General features: G+C 38.9%; 1 protein-coding gene across 2 annotated transcripts in view; it reads right to left on the reverse strand.

Annotated features, from left to right (window-relative positions):
- Window positions 1-12,733, reverse strand: part of LOC111141564 (thioredoxin related transmembrane protein 4) — a 40,976-nt gene extending 28,243 nt beyond the window's left edge. For both annotated transcript variants that reach the window (XM_022494198.1, XM_022494197.1), the window contains exons 1-2: window positions 12,519-12,733; window positions 524-639 (exon numbers count right to left, since the gene is read on the reverse strand). In XM_022494198.1, coding sequence (XP_022349906.1) covers window positions 524-639; window positions 12,519-12,694 — 292 coding nt within the window. In that variant the 5' untranslated portion in view covers window positions 12,695-12,733. The remainder of the gene's footprint in view (window positions 1-523; window positions 640-12,518) is intronic.
- Window positions 12,734-17,731: the final 4,998 nt, after the last annotated feature.

Here is a 17,731-nt window from a genome sequence, read left to right on the forward strand (position 1 = left end):
TCTCTCTCTCCCACTCTCCCTGCTTGTGTTCCCTCTCTCACTGTGTCTCTCTCTGTCAAATAAATAAAATTTTAAAAGATTAATTAATTAATTAATTGAAAAGATGTAACTACTTAATTCAGTTGGTGAACCTTGGTTAGATCCTGGTTCGAAAAACTATAAAAAAACATGGGAAATACGGAGAAAGATTTTAATATGTTGAAGTATTGATGATAAAGTATCATGGGATCTATAACTAATTTTCAAATGATTCAGCAAATTAATAATAACAATATAAATATATATCATATATATGTGCATATGTATACACACACACACACACACACACACACACACACACACACACATATGTAAACACAAACATACATAGACAGACCCAGATATACCAAAATGTTACCTGTTGACTCTAGCTGGTCAGTTCATGGGTACTCAGTATCCTAGTCTTTCAATTCTCCTATACACTTGAAAAAACTCACTTAAAAAGTAACAAACTTTTGCATTTAATGTTCAACATGTACAGTACCTGGTTCTTGAGTGACATCTACTTTTCCTACACTGATCTTAAGTATTTCACCGTTCTTTGCAAATGTCTCCCATTCTGAATCAGTCTGCTGGCAGGATGGACACCAAGGAGCATAACTGTAAAAGAAAAATTGTTACTCAATACAAACATGAAAAAAAATCTATAAAGCAAAGTAGAGAAATAGAGCATTTAAATTCAAAAAATAAATTCTTAACTAAAGGGAAGAACAAAAGCAAGCTTTTCTGAAGTTGCTTAATACAGAAAAAACAGAAGAATATTTCCCCCACAACAGAACGTAACATATGAATACCAGTTCCCTGGTGATAAAACAACCAAAGTTTAAGAAGATTTTTATGAATTATTGTAATATATAAAATATTTTACTTCAATGTTATTCTTTTTTTTATTTTTAAATTTTTTAATAAACATACAATGTATTTTTATCCCCAGGGGTACAGGTCTGTGAGTCGCCAGGTTTACACATTTCACATCACTCATCATAGCACACACCCTCCCCAATGTCCATATCCCCACCACCCTCTCCCGTCCCCTCTCCCCACAGCAACCCTCAGTCTGTTTTTTGAGATTGAGTCTTTTATGGTTTGTCTCCCTCCCGATCCCATCTTCTTCCATTTTTTCTTTTCCTACCCCCCAAACCCCCTACATTGCATCTCCACTTCCTCATATCAGGGAGATCATATGATAGTTGTCTTTCTCCGATTGACTTATGTTGCAAAGCATAATACCCTCTAGTTCCATCCACGTCGTCGCAAATGGCAAGATTTCATTTCTTTTGATGGCTGCATAGTATTCCATTGTATATATATACCACATCTTCTTTATCCATTCATCTGTTGATGGACATCTAGGTTCTTTCCATAGTTTGGCTATTGTCGACATTGCTGCTATAAACATTCGGGTGCACGTTTGTATCTTTAGGATATATACCCAGTAGTGCAATCGCTGGGTCATATGGTAGCTCTATTTTCAGTTTTTTGAGGAACCTCCACACTGTTTTCCAGAGTGGTTGCACCAGCTTGCATTCCCATCAACAGTGTAGGAGGGTTCCCCTCTCTCCACATCCTCACCAGCATCTGTCATTTCTTGACTTGATAATTTTAGCCATTCTGACTGGTGTGAGGTGGTATCTCACTGTGGTTTTGATTTGTATTTCCCTGATGCCGAGTGATATGGAGCATTTTTTCATGTGTCTGTTGGCCATGTGGATGTCTTCTTTGCAGAAATGTCTGTTCATGTTCTCTGCCCTTCAATGTTATTCTTACAATGGACCCAAATTTTACTACTTTCCAGATAGCTTTTGATGGAGGATGAAACAGCTTTGAGTATGCCACTAAAGGAGGCCAATTTTCACAAGGATGTCTTCAAACTAGCCAAACCAGTTTCAGATTCATCGAAGTGAGATCTTATGGGTAGAGACCAGAAGATTTATTGCTAATAGGTCCCCCAAAATGCAAGTCATTTCCGAAGATAGGTGGCAGTTCTGAACCATTCAGAGAAAGTAGGAGCTACAGACTAAGCTTGCTCCACAGACTCTTTCTTAAATAGAAGAAGGGTTAGAAATAAACACTTGGCTGGGGCACCTGGATGGCTCAATTGGTTAAGTGTCTGCCTTGGGCTGGGGTCATGATCCTAGGGTCCTGGGACAAGCCCCACATCAGTCTCCTGGCTCAGTGAGCCTACTTCTCCCTGTTTGTGTGCTCTCTCTCTCTCTCTCTGGCAGATAAATACATAAAATCTTTAAAAATAAATAAATACTTGGGCCTTCAACCAGAACTCTACTGTTTTAGATTATTTTTTCATTCAATTAACATGATCTAAGGACCATGTTAAAAACTGAGGCTACCCCTGTGAACAAGACAGATGTGGTGTCTCCTTCCTCCTTGTGGAGTCATCCATAGATGAAAAGAGGTATGTATAGGGATAATGACAATCAAAGAGGCAGGGGCCATGACTGAGAACGCGGAACAGATGCTATGGAACACTCAGAAGCTGGGTGAACTCAGAAGAGCCCACAGAGAAAGAAGCATCTGTATTAAGATCTAAAGTAAGAGTAATAGGCAGAGAGGGGTCAAGGAATGTTCTAACCCAAGCAGAGAGAACAGGAAGTGTGAAGACAGAGTATTGACAGGACAGGATGAAAACATCATTCACAGCCTTTAAAAATGTTGTATAAGGAGTCAGGACTTTATTCCAAACTCCATGACTGACGCCCTAAAAAAAGTTAAGACTCATGATCAGATTTACATTTTTGGAAAAGTCATCTGGCAGCTCTGTGGATAATGGATCAGGGACGGGTAAGACGGAAGCAAACTGGAAGGCTGTGCTTCCTCTTGGTAATATGCTAATGGCCTCACTTTGTCTCCCATGACACTAGAAAACATCATAAATGGGCCATAAAGCTCCAATGTGTTCCAGGATGTCATATGCAGATGTTAAAATAGGAATCGAGAGAAAACTGCTGTTTAGAAAGGATAGTGGAACTCACGCATATGATCTTATTCTGAATAAGGGCATTTACACACATAATTAAAATAAATATCTTGATGTGAGCTATTCCTGGATTTAGAGTAGGTTCTCATAAAAGAAAGAAGAGCAAAGTGTGACACAAACACAGGAGGAAGGCCATGTGGAGATGCAGTCCGAGATGGGTGGTTTGTAGCTATAGGCCAAGGAATGCCAAGGACTGCTGGCAGCCACAGAAGCTAAGAGAGGCATGGAACAGAAGCTCTCCCGGAGCCTCCAGAGGGAGCCAACCTTGCTAACATGGTGATTTTGGAATTTTGGTCTCCAGAATTGTGAGAGGATAAATTTCCACTGTTTAAAGCTACTAAGTAGGTGGTAATTTGCAGTAGTCCAAGGAAACTTCCACAGAAAGGAAAGTATCATTTGAAATTAGAAGGAATTGGGATCAAATATGCCTCATGGAGTCTTAAAAAGCTGGTAGAGCTATGCTTAATATAAAATACTGCGAACAAACATACACTAGAAATCCATGTTAAAATACTAACATAGGACACAATTAAAAGGAAAATTAACATTTACAGAACAACGTGACAAAAATACATGAATACAAATGGAGAGACATTCCATTTTCCTTAATAATACCTGGAAGAATAAAAGCAGTAAATAAAATTAATTAATCAATGCTCACAAAATAGGATAGGATACTCCAGGAAAAAACATCCCCAGACATTTTGAATAATATTTCAGGATGCCATCAACTAGACATGGCATTTTAAAAATCTGCTTAAATCTGTTCAGATTATATTTTTTAAAAATCCTCAACTCAAGTCAAAATGCTGAGGGAATAAATGCAATAGGTTCTTTTAAAAGACTTGATATCACTGAATCATTTATGTACAATGGGTGATATAGTACATAAATTATGCCACCCAGGGATAGAGGGCAAGAGACATGGATGAACCAATGTTGGCAATATGTTGATACAACTACTGAATCTGGATGATGGATGATGGGGCTTCATTACACTACTCCTATTTTTGTTTATGTATGAGATTTCCTAATAAATAGTTTTTGTTGTTTTACTGAGGTATAACTAAGGTATAACTGACTTATAACATTATGTAAGTTTTAGGTAGAACATAATGATCTTAAAGATTAAAGATATTTCTTAAAGATTTGATTAAATGGAAAGATCCAACAAGTTCTGGATGGGCAGGCTCAACATTGTGAAAATTTTGATTTCCCCCCAATTTATTTTCCATTTTTTTCCATTCCTGAATTATTTTTACAAAATGTGGCATCTATTATTTCCATATTAAGAGAAGGAAGGGGTGGGGGGAAAAGAGGAGGAAACAATGTCTGCCAAAAGAATAAAACAAACACAAACAGGAAAAAAATGCCTTAGGAACGGAAATAAAGGGGAAAAAACATTCAATGATCAAATTCTATAACAAGATTTAGGCTCAAAGGTGCTGTCAGGTCATCATTCACGAACCCTTTCACCTTGACCTGAGCAGAAGCGTGGATAGAAGTGCCATGCAACACTCAAGGCAATGATGCATACGAACCAACTTTCCTGAAAAACAACAACAACAACAAACCCATCTCTGAAATGGGGCAATACTTTGCTCCTTCACATTATGAAAGGGGAAAGGGGGGTGTTAAAAGTCAACATGATGGGAGGTCACATTTATTTCAAGACAAGTATTGAGATTGGGTACAGCCCAGGAGAACAAGGACTACCCAAAGCAAGGCATGCATTTCTCTCTCCAGCCAGGCTCCAGAAGCTGCCAGACTTTAGCACAATTGTTCATCCTAAGGACTGTTCATCTGTCTCTAGAAGGGTCTAGTATAGCCAATTCCAAGATAATTCTAAAAAGTCATTAATCTTCTCATTACAGCTCACTGTGTAATCCCTGAAACCCCAGATATGGACCAGAGAACATGGACCAGGAACCATCTGCTGACATCTTTGACCACGGCTGATTTTAAACATTTCCAGGGCAAAGTATATACCTGGTACATAAATATTTGCTGAATAAATAAATGAACAAACTTCAAAGAAAATAACTCATTGAGAAAAGTCATTTTTTACATATTTAAAAAAAATATCTGTATGGCAGATGACAGTGGGGCAAGCAGTTGGTAAACTTTAGGGATAAAGAGAACATTTTATTATTTAGTACTTCAGTGGGCATTTCAGTGTATTAAATAAGAGTTCTGCCAAAGGACTCAACAAGACCAACCACAAGTATCCATGTGACTTTGGTCAGGTTAGTAATCACTCCATGCCTCAGCTTCCTCAACTGCAAAATGGGACAGTAACAGCAGCTTCCTTAGGAGGTTACTGGGAGATTAAATGACTTATATAAAGCAGGCACATATTAAGAACAATCACTAATACTACTTACATTTGTAATATACTGCTTGGTTTCCAAGACACTTTGATGATGCGGTAGAGCTCATCTGAACCTTACAACGTCACTGTCAAACAGACAAGGCGGGTATAAAGGACCTTGCTTAAGGTCACCTAAGACCACACAGAACAAGAACCCAGATGGAGGCAGTTATGTGATAAAACCTCAAGGAAAATAAGATCCAATATTGACAGAGAGAGAAAGAGGGATGGGTAGGGAAAGGGAGAAAGAGAGAGAGAACCAGACAGAAGGAAGAAATTACCAAAAATAAGGAAGAAATCTTGCAGTACAAGTAAATGAACTCTAGATTATTTTTATTTTGTTTCCCTAGGCCTGTGCCTTTGCATTTAACTCGGGGACATATTTACTTCATCAGAAATTATTAAATCATGCAAATTTCATCTTTTATTTTTTAAAATACCAGTCCCTAATCTCTAGACAGGCTATTATAAAAATGGGATTTGGGTGACACTTTTATATCCCAAGATATAAAAATGACATTGAGGTCACTTTAGATATTCCAATTTTTATGTAGCTGCTACCCACTGGAGACTATGAATGTCATTATTTCTGAGATTTAATCAGAGCTATTTGTGTTGGAGTGCACCAACATCATTCACTGACTTAGTGTGTTCTTTTGGTGGTAGAAATAAGTCAGCTCTGAGTCTCTGGTGTGGGAATTGGTCCACTGTTGTTTCAGCTTTTTAAATGATTAGTATTCTTTTGGACCTAAAGAATTATGTTTTAGACAGTAATTCAGAACCTACTAAAGGAAAATACCTCAGGGGCCAAAGCAATACAAACAAAGGAAACTCATGACTTTCATGTACTCATGCACACTCTCTCTCTCTGTGTGTATGTATGTAGATATAAATGTAATTTTTATGTATGTATCCATGACAAAAATCAGCAGAAAGGACTGCATACGGTCTTCATTTATATTATTTAAAACTAGTTCATAACGTCAGTCTTCTAGGAACTATAAAGAAGTTGATCTGCCATAACTTTGTCTTTTATATTCAAATTCATCCTTTTTTCATTTAAGAGTCTCCAAGAGGAATTAGAACCTTTATAGTCATGGAAACTATACAATAGTATCTTTTCTATTTAAACTTTTCTTAGGCGGCAGTGGTATATAGTTAGTAAGCTTCATAAAGACATTTAAAATACATTCCAGATAGCTAAAACACTGTTACATTACATCAACTTGGATATCAGTCCAATGTTTTTAACCACTTCTGGGAAACAGAATTCAAAATCATATTCTTGTCATCCACGTTCACATTTATGTATATATCACACTGAGCTTCTGCTACATGCAAGGTGGTTGAAAGCCTTTGATTACTTTGGTTGCATAAACCAACTGAATTTGGTGTGAGATTCTATTAAGTGTACAAGAAAGGAGTTACTTAAAAACATGTCCTAGAAATAACATTTTACTAAAAATACATTTTTATTCCCCAATAATGGGCAATTTTTCTTCTTCTGTCTTGGCTCAAATTTAACACACTCTCTTCAGGAGAGAGTGCACATTCTCTTTTCTTATCCTTGCAGAACAGAGATGGACAATGACTGATACAGTAGGTTTTTCACTTAGAACTGACTTTGACCAAAGTGCTCAAAAGAATCTGTGACAATGAAGATGAAAGAGGTACACCAGGTTCATCTTTCTCTGACTTAATACATGAAACTAAATCAAAATGTCAACTGATGATCTACATCAACTGTTACTCCTTTCTCCAGAAAGTATGGACAAGCTTAATGATCCGAGTTGGAAGGCTTGATTCTATTTCTTTACAAGATCATTTCTAGGACATTTTGTCATCACATGTAGAGGAAAAATAAAACTTGATAACTCTACAAAAACCATGATACCTGCTAGAGGAATTAGAATTCACTACCTTCTCTAGAACGAAGACTCCATGAAGACAGTGACTGATGCCTCATACCTAGCTAGAGTAAAACCTGGCAGATCCTGGGCCACAGTAAATATTTATTACACTAACGAACAAAAGGTAGATGATAACGACTATCCTTAGTACCTATGAAAATATAGATAGATAGATGTTTCCTTCAGTGATGTGCTTGAGGAAGCTCTTTATTAAAGGAACAACTAGTCTATTATTCATTCATTCACTTAGTCCAAGTATTTATTGAACACTTAGTACTTGTTATGAAGGCTCTGGAGATAAATAGAAAGAAGAAAGACTTTCGTCCTCTACTGAAAAGCTGATTGTCTAGAAGAGGAATTAGACAAAAACCTAGTGTGGAAGCATATAAATTAATTTATAATTACAAGTTGTGATAAGGGCCATGCTAGATACAAAGAAGACAAACTGAGAATTCTCCCAGGTGGTTGGTGTGCACAGAAGACGGAGCACCTGTTCGAGTGGTGAAGAGAGTCAGGAATGAGAATATAGCAATGATGCTCTTTATTCAGAGATTCTACAGAGGATAAAATTATGGGTGGGCCTCTGAATCCCACAGGGAAAAGGCTATCTTTCAGGTGGCTCATGGTGATGGCTAGCTGACAGTCTAAGCATGAATCACCCAGGCTCCTTCACTACCCAGCTACTCTAGGCTTGCATCAAGAACTACAAAGCTCAGGCCTGCATTCTAGTTCTGGCCTTGCCAACCACTTACTACTGGCCTTGGCCAAAGTTTTAACCTTTTTGAGTTTTAATCTCCTCTAGTAAATGAGAATGAGAATAAGAATTCTGCACCTGACTGCTGGGATGATCAAATAAGAGAGCATTGATGAGGGCCACCTGGGTGGCTCAGTGGGTTGAAGCCTCTGCCTTCAGCTCAGATCACGATTCCAGCGTCCTTGGATTGAGCCCCACATCGGGCTCTCTGCTCAGCAGGGAGCCTGCTTCCCTTCCTCTCTCTCTGCCTACCTGTGATCTCAGTCTGTCAAATAAATGAATAAAATCTTAAAAGAGAGAGAGAGAAAGCATTGATGAACAAGAGGACATATGATGTGAGCAATGCAACAGTTTACTGTGACTGAGATGATGAGGATCATGGAGGTGATGTGGATAAACTTTTGTGGAAACAATCTGAAATCAAATACTTATATATTCACTTATGAGCTTTTTTTTTTTTTTTTGCATGTTTTTAAATATGCATAACAGTAGCCAGGGCAGTGGTTTTCAATCAGAGACATTTGGAAATATGCATAGGGGATGGAGATTGCTAAATTTTTTTGGTGAATCCTAGAACGTAACGGGCAGGGGCAGCAATGGGCAGGCCACCCCCATACATCAAAGAACTGTTGAACCCAAGATGCCAATAGGGCCCTGATGAGAACCACTGCTGAATGCTTGACAGAGAAGAAGGATTCAGTAAACATATGCTAAATAAATGAATGCTGTATCTGCTACTTATTTCCTTCAGAGCAGAGAAGACTGACAGTCCCTTGAAATCAAAGAATGTAGCTCATTTTCATTTTCTCAGATCCCTAACTCTAAACCTGAAACATAACAAGCATTTAATGACTATCTCTCAAACATTCAATCAGCACATCAAGATAATCTATTAAACTGCAAAAAATGATAATTATTTGTCAGGGACAAGCTAAGGCGATGATGTTGAAGATGTTCTCTTCAGAAATAAGAAGGATTTTGGAGGGAAATTACTAAAACCTGGAGGTCCTAGGGAAATAAATGAGACTTCCCTCCATCACTGTGACTGTTTTCAAGCTTAAACATGATTGTCCCAAGAAAAAAGTAAAAAAAGTAGTGTTTTATAAAGAGCCATACACTTTACAGAGGTAACCCCTGTACCTTGACTCTGGATATCAGATTAAAAGTAGCCAGCTCAAAATAAAGCTGCTTGGATAGCTTCTTTTTTCCCTTGGGGTGGGGGAGACCACCAGAAAAGTATATAGAATTATACTATTGTTTGTCAAAAGAACACAAGTAGTATTCTCAAGGACTGATACAATGGGAACCAAAAAGTTTAAAATAGCAAAAGGTTACAAAGTAACTGAATGAAGGATAATACGAAACAATGGAAATAAAGAAAACATCAGAAGATATTTTACAGATTATATAACCTTTCCTAACCCTGAGAAAGGGCAAACTTTTCATCAGAGGTTAAGATGAGAAAAGCACAGCAAGGCAATTTTAGAGACATGGCAGAAATAGGGATAAAATTATAAAACAATGTATAAAAGCAAACAAGACAAGAAACACATGAATATACAATAAGCAGTAAAGAAAATGTAAATAGTAATGGAATAATTTTTCAGGTTTTAAAAACAAAGATTTCAGAACTGAAATGGTGAGTTACTACAAATATATTTTTACCTGATATTTCTCCTTATCAGAGCAGTGCTTTTTTAAAACTGAAAACTTAGGGGCACCTGGGTGGCTCAGTTGGCTGAACGACTGACTCTTGGTTTTGACTTAGGTCATGATCTCAGGTCCCCACTCTGAGAGTTTGCTCGAATATTCTCTCCCTCTGCCCCTGACCCCCCCATGCACACACTCTCTCCCTCTCTATCGCTAAAATAAATAAATCTTTTTAAAAAACTGAAAATTCAATTGTAAGTTACCAAAAAAACTGTTTTAAAGATGAAGAAGATACAACAAATTAGGTTTTACAAGAGAAGCAGAAAAAGCTGCTAGGTTCTTAAAAATAAGTTAAATTATCAATCCCAATATAACTAGGAATTGTATTATAGGAGCTTTGTATGAAGTGGGATATAAAAGCAAAAATTCCCAGAAGTTGCATATAAGCAAATGAACAAATAAAGAACTGTCATTCAAAGTAATGTCAAAATTTTAATACTATCAGAAAGCCTCGTAACTTGCTTCTGTAGGAAAGTTAAATGCATCAGCTGTGGACCCCTAACAATCTCTGTTTATTATGATCAGTTCACTTGAAAGAGGGATTGACGTTAGCTAGCATTAACACATTTGGCTTTTTTCTGTTATATACATCAGGAAAAAAAAATCTGACAAATTATCTGATAAATTATTGGCTATTTGAGTGAATTCTTAGAAATATAGGCCTATCATGGTAGAGAATATAATGAATTTTATGTTTTTTAGGTGTTGGATTTTTGTCAAAGGGAGGAGATGGAGTAGTACAAATTACAAACAGATAAGAGCCACAATATTTCTTCAGGACTTAGGTTCTGGTAGATAGAAAAATTTGGATATAATGGTTTCAGTATTTTTTTTTCCTTTACAGCCTCCTTTCATACTGAACCATTCTGAAGTGTACTCAATGAAAAGGGAACTTCCACTAAAATGATCTCAAGGGCAGCTTACTTCTGGGTTACAAGTTTCATCTTGTATCACAGCCCACACGTATTCCATGCAATGGACACATGGCAAGTTTACAGCAATTTGTTACCATGTCTGGGCCTGTACATTTATGAAGGATACAATTTGAACAGTCAACATGGCCAAACACAGGAATTGTTGGTTGTTGCTATTTATGAGCGTAATGTGGCTTACACTCTCCTTTAGTTTGCTTAGTTCTTTTACTTAAAGAAAAAAAAAAATCATAGCTATTCCAAAAAGGAGCTATAAAGGAGTTGAGGCCTTCAGCTTTGACCTCCATCATGCATATACACAAAGTCAGATTTATTCAGAAAACTGACATCTAGAAAGCTCCACTGTGTAAGCACCTACGAAGAACTTTCTGTAGTACTAGCTGACAAGATGCAGTCAAAAATTCTTACAATTATTACAAATATGACAGTGTTGAATAAAGCTCCACTTACTTAGAAGTTTCCCCCTTAAATGGAAAATGATCTCATCTTTATCCAAAGTGGTTAAATAGCTTAATAAGTCTTTCAAGTCTACAGATCTCTTTAATCATTTCACTGGTTCATTATGGTAGCAAAGGCATTTTACACAGACGTTTAAAATATCCCCTTCTTTGTGACCAAAAGGTATATGCATGTTTGAAGGGGCCATGGTATTGTGTTTTTTGAACAATGTAATCTGCTAAGGGAGTTGCAACTTTTGGTCCTGATCTCACAGTGAGGTTTTCACTCCACAGGCATCTGTTTGCAATCTAAATTGAAAGAATCAAAATTTGGCCTTGGACAAATAAAGGAAAGATCCAATTCTGTGTGTCTGTGTCCTCAAGGTAAGATGAATCAGCAAACAGTAGTGATCAAGTATGTATATTACCTGAAACTACAGTTTACAGAGATTAAGTTCTCAGTGATCATTTCTCCAGAGGTTCTTCATTTTTGCCTGGCAAGCCCACCATGATGGTCTCTGAAGCCTGTTCAGACATCTGCCCATTGTCTACCTCAACGCTTTTTTTTCCCAAATGATCAATTTCTTCCTAGAAGTTAATTTTAAGCTACTTGCCTGTTCCTAACTCAAAACTGTATTTTTCCCGTCTCCTTCAAGCAAAGGCACTACGTACAATTACCTTCTATTGTTCAAAAAGGGCAACCTAGGAAGATCTTTTTATTACACTAGCACAATTAAGATATCTACCCAGAAATCTCTACGTCTGAAAATGATAACCATTATCAACATTTATTTGAAATCTTGTTCTAAAAACTTCAAAAACACTCCTATCTTCCTGTTTTAGTTTTCACACTGACATCCCGGGGTCTTCAAAATGAAAACCAAACTACTTCGCACACACCGGTCTGCCCTCCGCCGTGCTGGAATTACTCATTCAACAAATACCTTGCCTAGCCCGTGCTACATATTTGTACTATATGTAAATGTCATTGAATGGCAGCCCTTTGTCTATGTATCAAAAGACACGCCTATATCAAAAGGACGCGATTTTTTTCACAGGTTTTGCCCACTTACCCCCCTCCCCGTGGTAAGCTGTCCACCCCATCCCTCAAACTCTTTCCCCACAAAAGCTGGTGGCTAATAGGGCGGGGTGGGATAAGGAGGGAGGCGATGCTCGGCACCCGCAGCTGTCACCGCGAAGGGCCTGGCGCGCATGCGCAGCGTGAGCAGCCCGGCCCGGGCGCCTCAGGTCGCCCGGCAAGCAGTGGTCGAGCCCAACGGGCAGTGCAGGATCCACAGACACCCTCACGGCTCTGGGAGGGCGGCGCCCACGAGGGCAGTGTGGCGTGAGGGGCGGGCGGGCACACTCACAATTTCAGCATCCACTCGCCCTCCATCACCAGCGTCCAGTTGGAGGCGGTCATGGGCCGCACCCAGCTCCGCTCCTCCGGTAGCGCGGCCTGCTCGGGGCCGCCCTCCGCCGCCGCCGCCGCGACTCGGGCCACCAGGAGCGCCGTCAGCAGCGGACCCCAGCGCCCGCCCGCCATGTTGGGGCGCGGAGGGACGCTCCTCGGCAGGGGGCGTAGGGAAAGGAAGCGACAGGCCCGGGGCCTCGCTAGCGCGCCAGCCCCGGCCTTTCCAGGTAGTCGGAGGTGGTGCCGGGCCGCCCCGCCTCCGCCCGGCCGCACCGACAGTCCCAGCTTCGGAGGCGGGCAGCCAGCGCCGCCTCTTATCCGCCCGGGCCCGCCGAGGCCACGCCCCCTCCCGCCTCGCCTTGCCGTTGCCCAGGGTGTCGGTTGCGTGGGCAACGGCCGCTCTTTCTTTCTGACGCCCTTCCCCCCCTCCTCCCCCCGAAAATAAACAGATGACCCAATGTTGCTTAAGTTGGAACAGGCACCGCGTGTGCCCAGGCTCCAGTACGGGGGTTGGCGTGCGTGGGGGATTTCTAAAGAGAAACACCGCCGCTAATTTAAAAATTCATCCCCTATTCAATGGTAGTGGAAGTAATAATGGACTGCAAAGTAAAGCTATGTGTAATGAGAAAACAGAAAGATGCTTGGCCATCTCTTGCTAAAAGGAAGAGGAAAATTTAAATACTCTCTGCCCCTGAATATAAGTATCGCTGCCTAATTGGAGATAATAGTGAAACAAGACTCTGTAATTTTTTAAAATAATTTTAATTTTATAAAAACTTGTAAGACGTGAGTGCTAACATAAAACGAGTCAGGGAATAAAAGAATATTGGCAGTTACAATTAAATGGCTCTCTCCCTTCTCTTGGCTTACAGTTCCCAAGATCTAAAATGAGAGTAGCGTAAATGATTTCCATATCTCTCTCCAGATACGCATTAGATGCATCTGTACCTTGAGAACAGCACATCCTGAGTTTGTATGGCTGAAATACAATTAGAAGTGTGCTTTATAAAAAAATCTGTTAGCCGTGCAAAACATAAAACTAGATAATATGGTCAACACATGATGAAAAAGTGTGATTTCTGTCCTGGGCTTAAAGACCGTTATAAAACTAACAGTATTGCTGTTTACATGAGATTAATCTCTAATCCTGTAGGAAAGATTAATTTTGCCTCCAGAGAAGATCTTACTTGAGTTAGGCGTTAATTAGCAGTAGCTCAATGCTATCTGGAGCCAGCCCTTATAAAAATATAAGACTCACATTTACAAATCATTGTAAATTTGGAAAATGTCCTTGTAATAAGTGTCAGTAAGAATCACTGGTATTGCGTACAAATCAATCCTATAAACCCAAAAGAAAACATTTTATTTTGCTTATAAAAAGAAATACAGGGATTCTATCATTCTTTTCGGTGCAGCTTTTGTATATGATTTGGGATTGGTAGAAAAAATTCTTTAAAACAGATTCTGTATTAAGAAATAACTATTACCCACGGGGCACCTGGGTGGCTCAATGGGTTAAGCCTCTGCCTTCGGCTCAGGTCATGGATCAAGCCCTGCATCCAGCTATCTGCTCCGGAGGGAGCCTGCTTCTCCATCTCTCTGCCTACTTGTGATTTCTCTCTGTCAAATAAATAAATAAAATCTTTAAATATATAAATAAAAAAATTAAATTAAAAATTAAAAAAATAAATAACTATTAATTTTGGGGTGTTATAATGGTCTTATAACTATATTTTTAAAAAGTCTTTATGGCTTATGGATAGTAAAATATTTATGTGTTTAAAAATACGGTATCTAGAATTCACTTGATAATACTCCAAAAATAAAATTGTGAGGGGTGCAAAGAGACTGGATAAACATAAGTGACAGTGTCAATCAGCGCTGAAGCTAAGTTCATTTTTCACTTTTCTCTACTTTTGTGTATGCTGAAAAATTTGCAAAATGATGAGTTAAAAAGAGAGAGTATCTGAGGCCCAACGGAAGCCCATTGCTGAAGGCTCTTCCTCTTTCTAAGGCAAAATGTGTGTTCAAGGATTGCATTTCCTGGCCTTCAGAGTAAGATCAGTAGGAAGGAACATAGCAAGAACGTATGGGAGCAAAAGAGCCGCGTGATAGCACAGAGCCAGGTAAGGGGGCAATTGCTGTCCAATGATCAGTATCTTGAGCCCTGACACTTCTTACCTATGTAACTTGGGGCTAAAACTAGTTCACACCAAGGTTTTGTTTAAATGCAGGTAGTACTAGAACCCACTGCATAAGAGGGCTGTGAAGAGTAAATGGGGTAAATACAATGCCTAGCACATGGTATGATTAAATAAGCTTGTCTTATGATCTGGAGGCAATAGCATGCTATAATGCTTCTAAGAGTCTCTATTTGTCCTAGATTCAAGTCAAACTTGTTTTTCATGGTACACAAAACCCTTCACAACCCAGCTTCAGTTTTGCCCACTTTCCATGCTGCCATTCCCACAAATAGTAACTCTACTCCCCATTCCCCAAACACATCAGGAAGTGAAGTCTGGTGAAGTCTTTGAAGATGTGACTTGAAGTCAGGTTGACAAGAGGTCCTGCCTTGCTTCCCCTTTTTCTCTAGGGTTGAAGAGGGAGTTAAAAGCCAAATGCCCGTTTTCCTCTATCCCCAGATCTGCATGTTTCTCACCAAAGCATCACATGTGGTAGAGGTATACCAGTGCCCTTCTCTTTCCCAGCCCACAAAGGAGTATGCTTCTACACTCCCCATGAAGTTAACCCAACAATGTAAAAGTTCTGCAAGCAGAAAGCATCTGTATGTACCAGTTGCAGATTGAAGCTTTTAATCACAAATGTGAGACCTTCCAGTGGAAGCAGGAAGCTCCTCCTATGAAACATTGAGAGATAAGACATGATCTAGGATTATACAACACAAGAGAGAAGGCTAGGTTGATAAGATGCCTCATGGAGAATAGTTGCCTTAGATGGTCCCCTGGATTCTCAGTGGATTTTGCCTAGGCAAGGTATACATTTTCATGATGATAAACCTATTTAGGTTAGCTATTACTACATAACTACTGCAATAGAAAGTCTCATGGTTCTGGGGCTGAGGAGATTGGTTGGGTGGTTTTTGCTTGGATTCCTGCATGTGGTGAAAGATACTTGTCACACCCACTACTTTCTACTGGTTAAACAAATCACTAAGGGCCAGCCCAGATTAAAGGGAAGAGGAATCAAACTTTACCCCTTAACAAGAAACAGCCAAAATAAATTGTAGCCATCTTCCATTTATCAAAAAGTCATCCTGAAAATTTGGAATTGTTTGTCACTAAAGGATCATCTAACCCATACTGACTAGCCCGGTATTTTCTTTTTATGACTTTGTCAAGAATAGCTTAGGTGTTATTTTGGGATGACATTTCCAGAAAGTAGCATGGGAACTACCTCTCCCCTTTTACCTTTTGTGAGTAGATCTGCCCTATTCGGTGCTTGTTTGGGCAAAAGGTACTGGGAAAAATGGTTTTCAAGCCCTTGGGAAGCTACATGCTTTGATGCCATAGTGTTTAAGGACTCATGGGACTTCACAGGATTTTTGTTAAACTTATTCAGAAAAGATTTTAAAAAATGTGGCAAGATTTATATCAACATACTCCTAAGTGAGGTGTCTTTTGTACTTTGAACACTTTTTACACATTGAATAATGAACTTAAGAAAAAAATATAAGAACATATATCCCAATCCATATATTCCATATATTTAGAAACTTTTAACACAGAGTAACAAGCAAAGATCTTGCTAAAATTGGTAACTCAGGACTTGGTATTAAGAGGATAATCAATGAGAGGTAAAGAGATTATATTCAGATTACAAACTCCATAGTGAGAGGATATGCAATAGTTTTCCAACTGAGGATGGTGAAACCAATACAGAAATGTTAAATAAGCTAGGTAGTGCCGTAAAATTAGTCCACAGAGTAATAATAGTACAGAAATTTAATTACACAAACAGATTTGCTAAATGCCTTACAGGAACAAGAGGTGGAGGAAGAATTTAAATAGGACACTTCTAGAACAGATGGTAGGAGAAGCCATGAAGAATGGAAATACACTGAATTGTCCCAGGCTAGTGACTAGAAACAAATTCAGAAGAAGGATTAAGTCTCTAAGAAATAGCAATCCCAGGACTGCCTCTTGGGAAAAGAAAATCAACCAATTCTCTTAAAAACTAGGGAGCTCAGGAAGGCTGCATACAAGAGATAGAGACACACCAGTTCTCTTCCTATACAGCAGTAAGAATAATTGTAAAATGTAATATGGGTAAAAATCTTATTGAAGAACAACAAAAACTATCAGAAAAAAAAAAAAAGGAAACCTGGAGAAACATGCAAGACATATAGAAAAAGCAGGATAGGCTTATAGGGTAGAGATGTCAATTTTCCTAAATTAATCTGTAAATCTGATGCAATATAATTCAAAATACAGCCAAGATCTTTTATACAGAATTCTAAAAGTCTGTCTTAAAAAGTTAAAGCTTATGACTAGGCAACAGGATTTTGAAAAAGATCAATGATATGAATCTTGTTCCCTCAGGCATTAAAATATGCTATACAGTGACAATAAAATGGAGGAATTAGTATAAGGAGAAGCAAACAGGTAAATGGATCTGAGTGAAGACTCAAGAAACAATATATGTTCATGCATAAATATGTGAAACTTAGTCTATTAGTCAGGAAAAGATAGATTTAGGCTGCAGTAACAAACAACCCTGCAAATTTCAAAGGCTTAACCCAGAAAGCTCATGTCTCCACCATGCACATTCCACGTTGGATCTAGGAGACCCTAGAGAAGCAGAAGCCTGGGCAGGGTCCACACAATACAGGCTGCTTCAGTCTTATGGCTCTTCATGTCAACATGAGGCCTCCACCATGATCATAGCAGAGAAAGAGAAAGTAAAAGGTTTCAAGATTTTTTGGCTTCCTGGGGCTCCTGGCTAGTTTAGTCAGTAAAGCAAGAGATTCTTGATGTCAGGGTTGTTAAGTTAAGCCCCAAGTTGGTTGTAGAGATTACTTGAAAATAAAATCTTTTCTTTTTTAATTTTATGTATTCATTTGAGACAGAGATAGAGATAGAGATAGAGAGAGAGAGAGAGAGAGAGAGAGAGCATTAGCCTGGGGAGAGAGAAAGGGAGAGGGAGAAGCAG

Source organism: Enhydra lutris, unplaced genomic scaffold (assembly GCF_002288905.1).
Source record: "Enhydra lutris kenyoni isolate GAN:26980312 unplaced genomic scaffold, ASM228890v2 scaffoldscaffold6, whole genome shotgun sequence".
In the NCBI taxonomy this organism is placed as follows: Eukaryota; Metazoa; Chordata; class Mammalia; order Carnivora; family Mustelidae; genus Enhydra; species Enhydra lutris.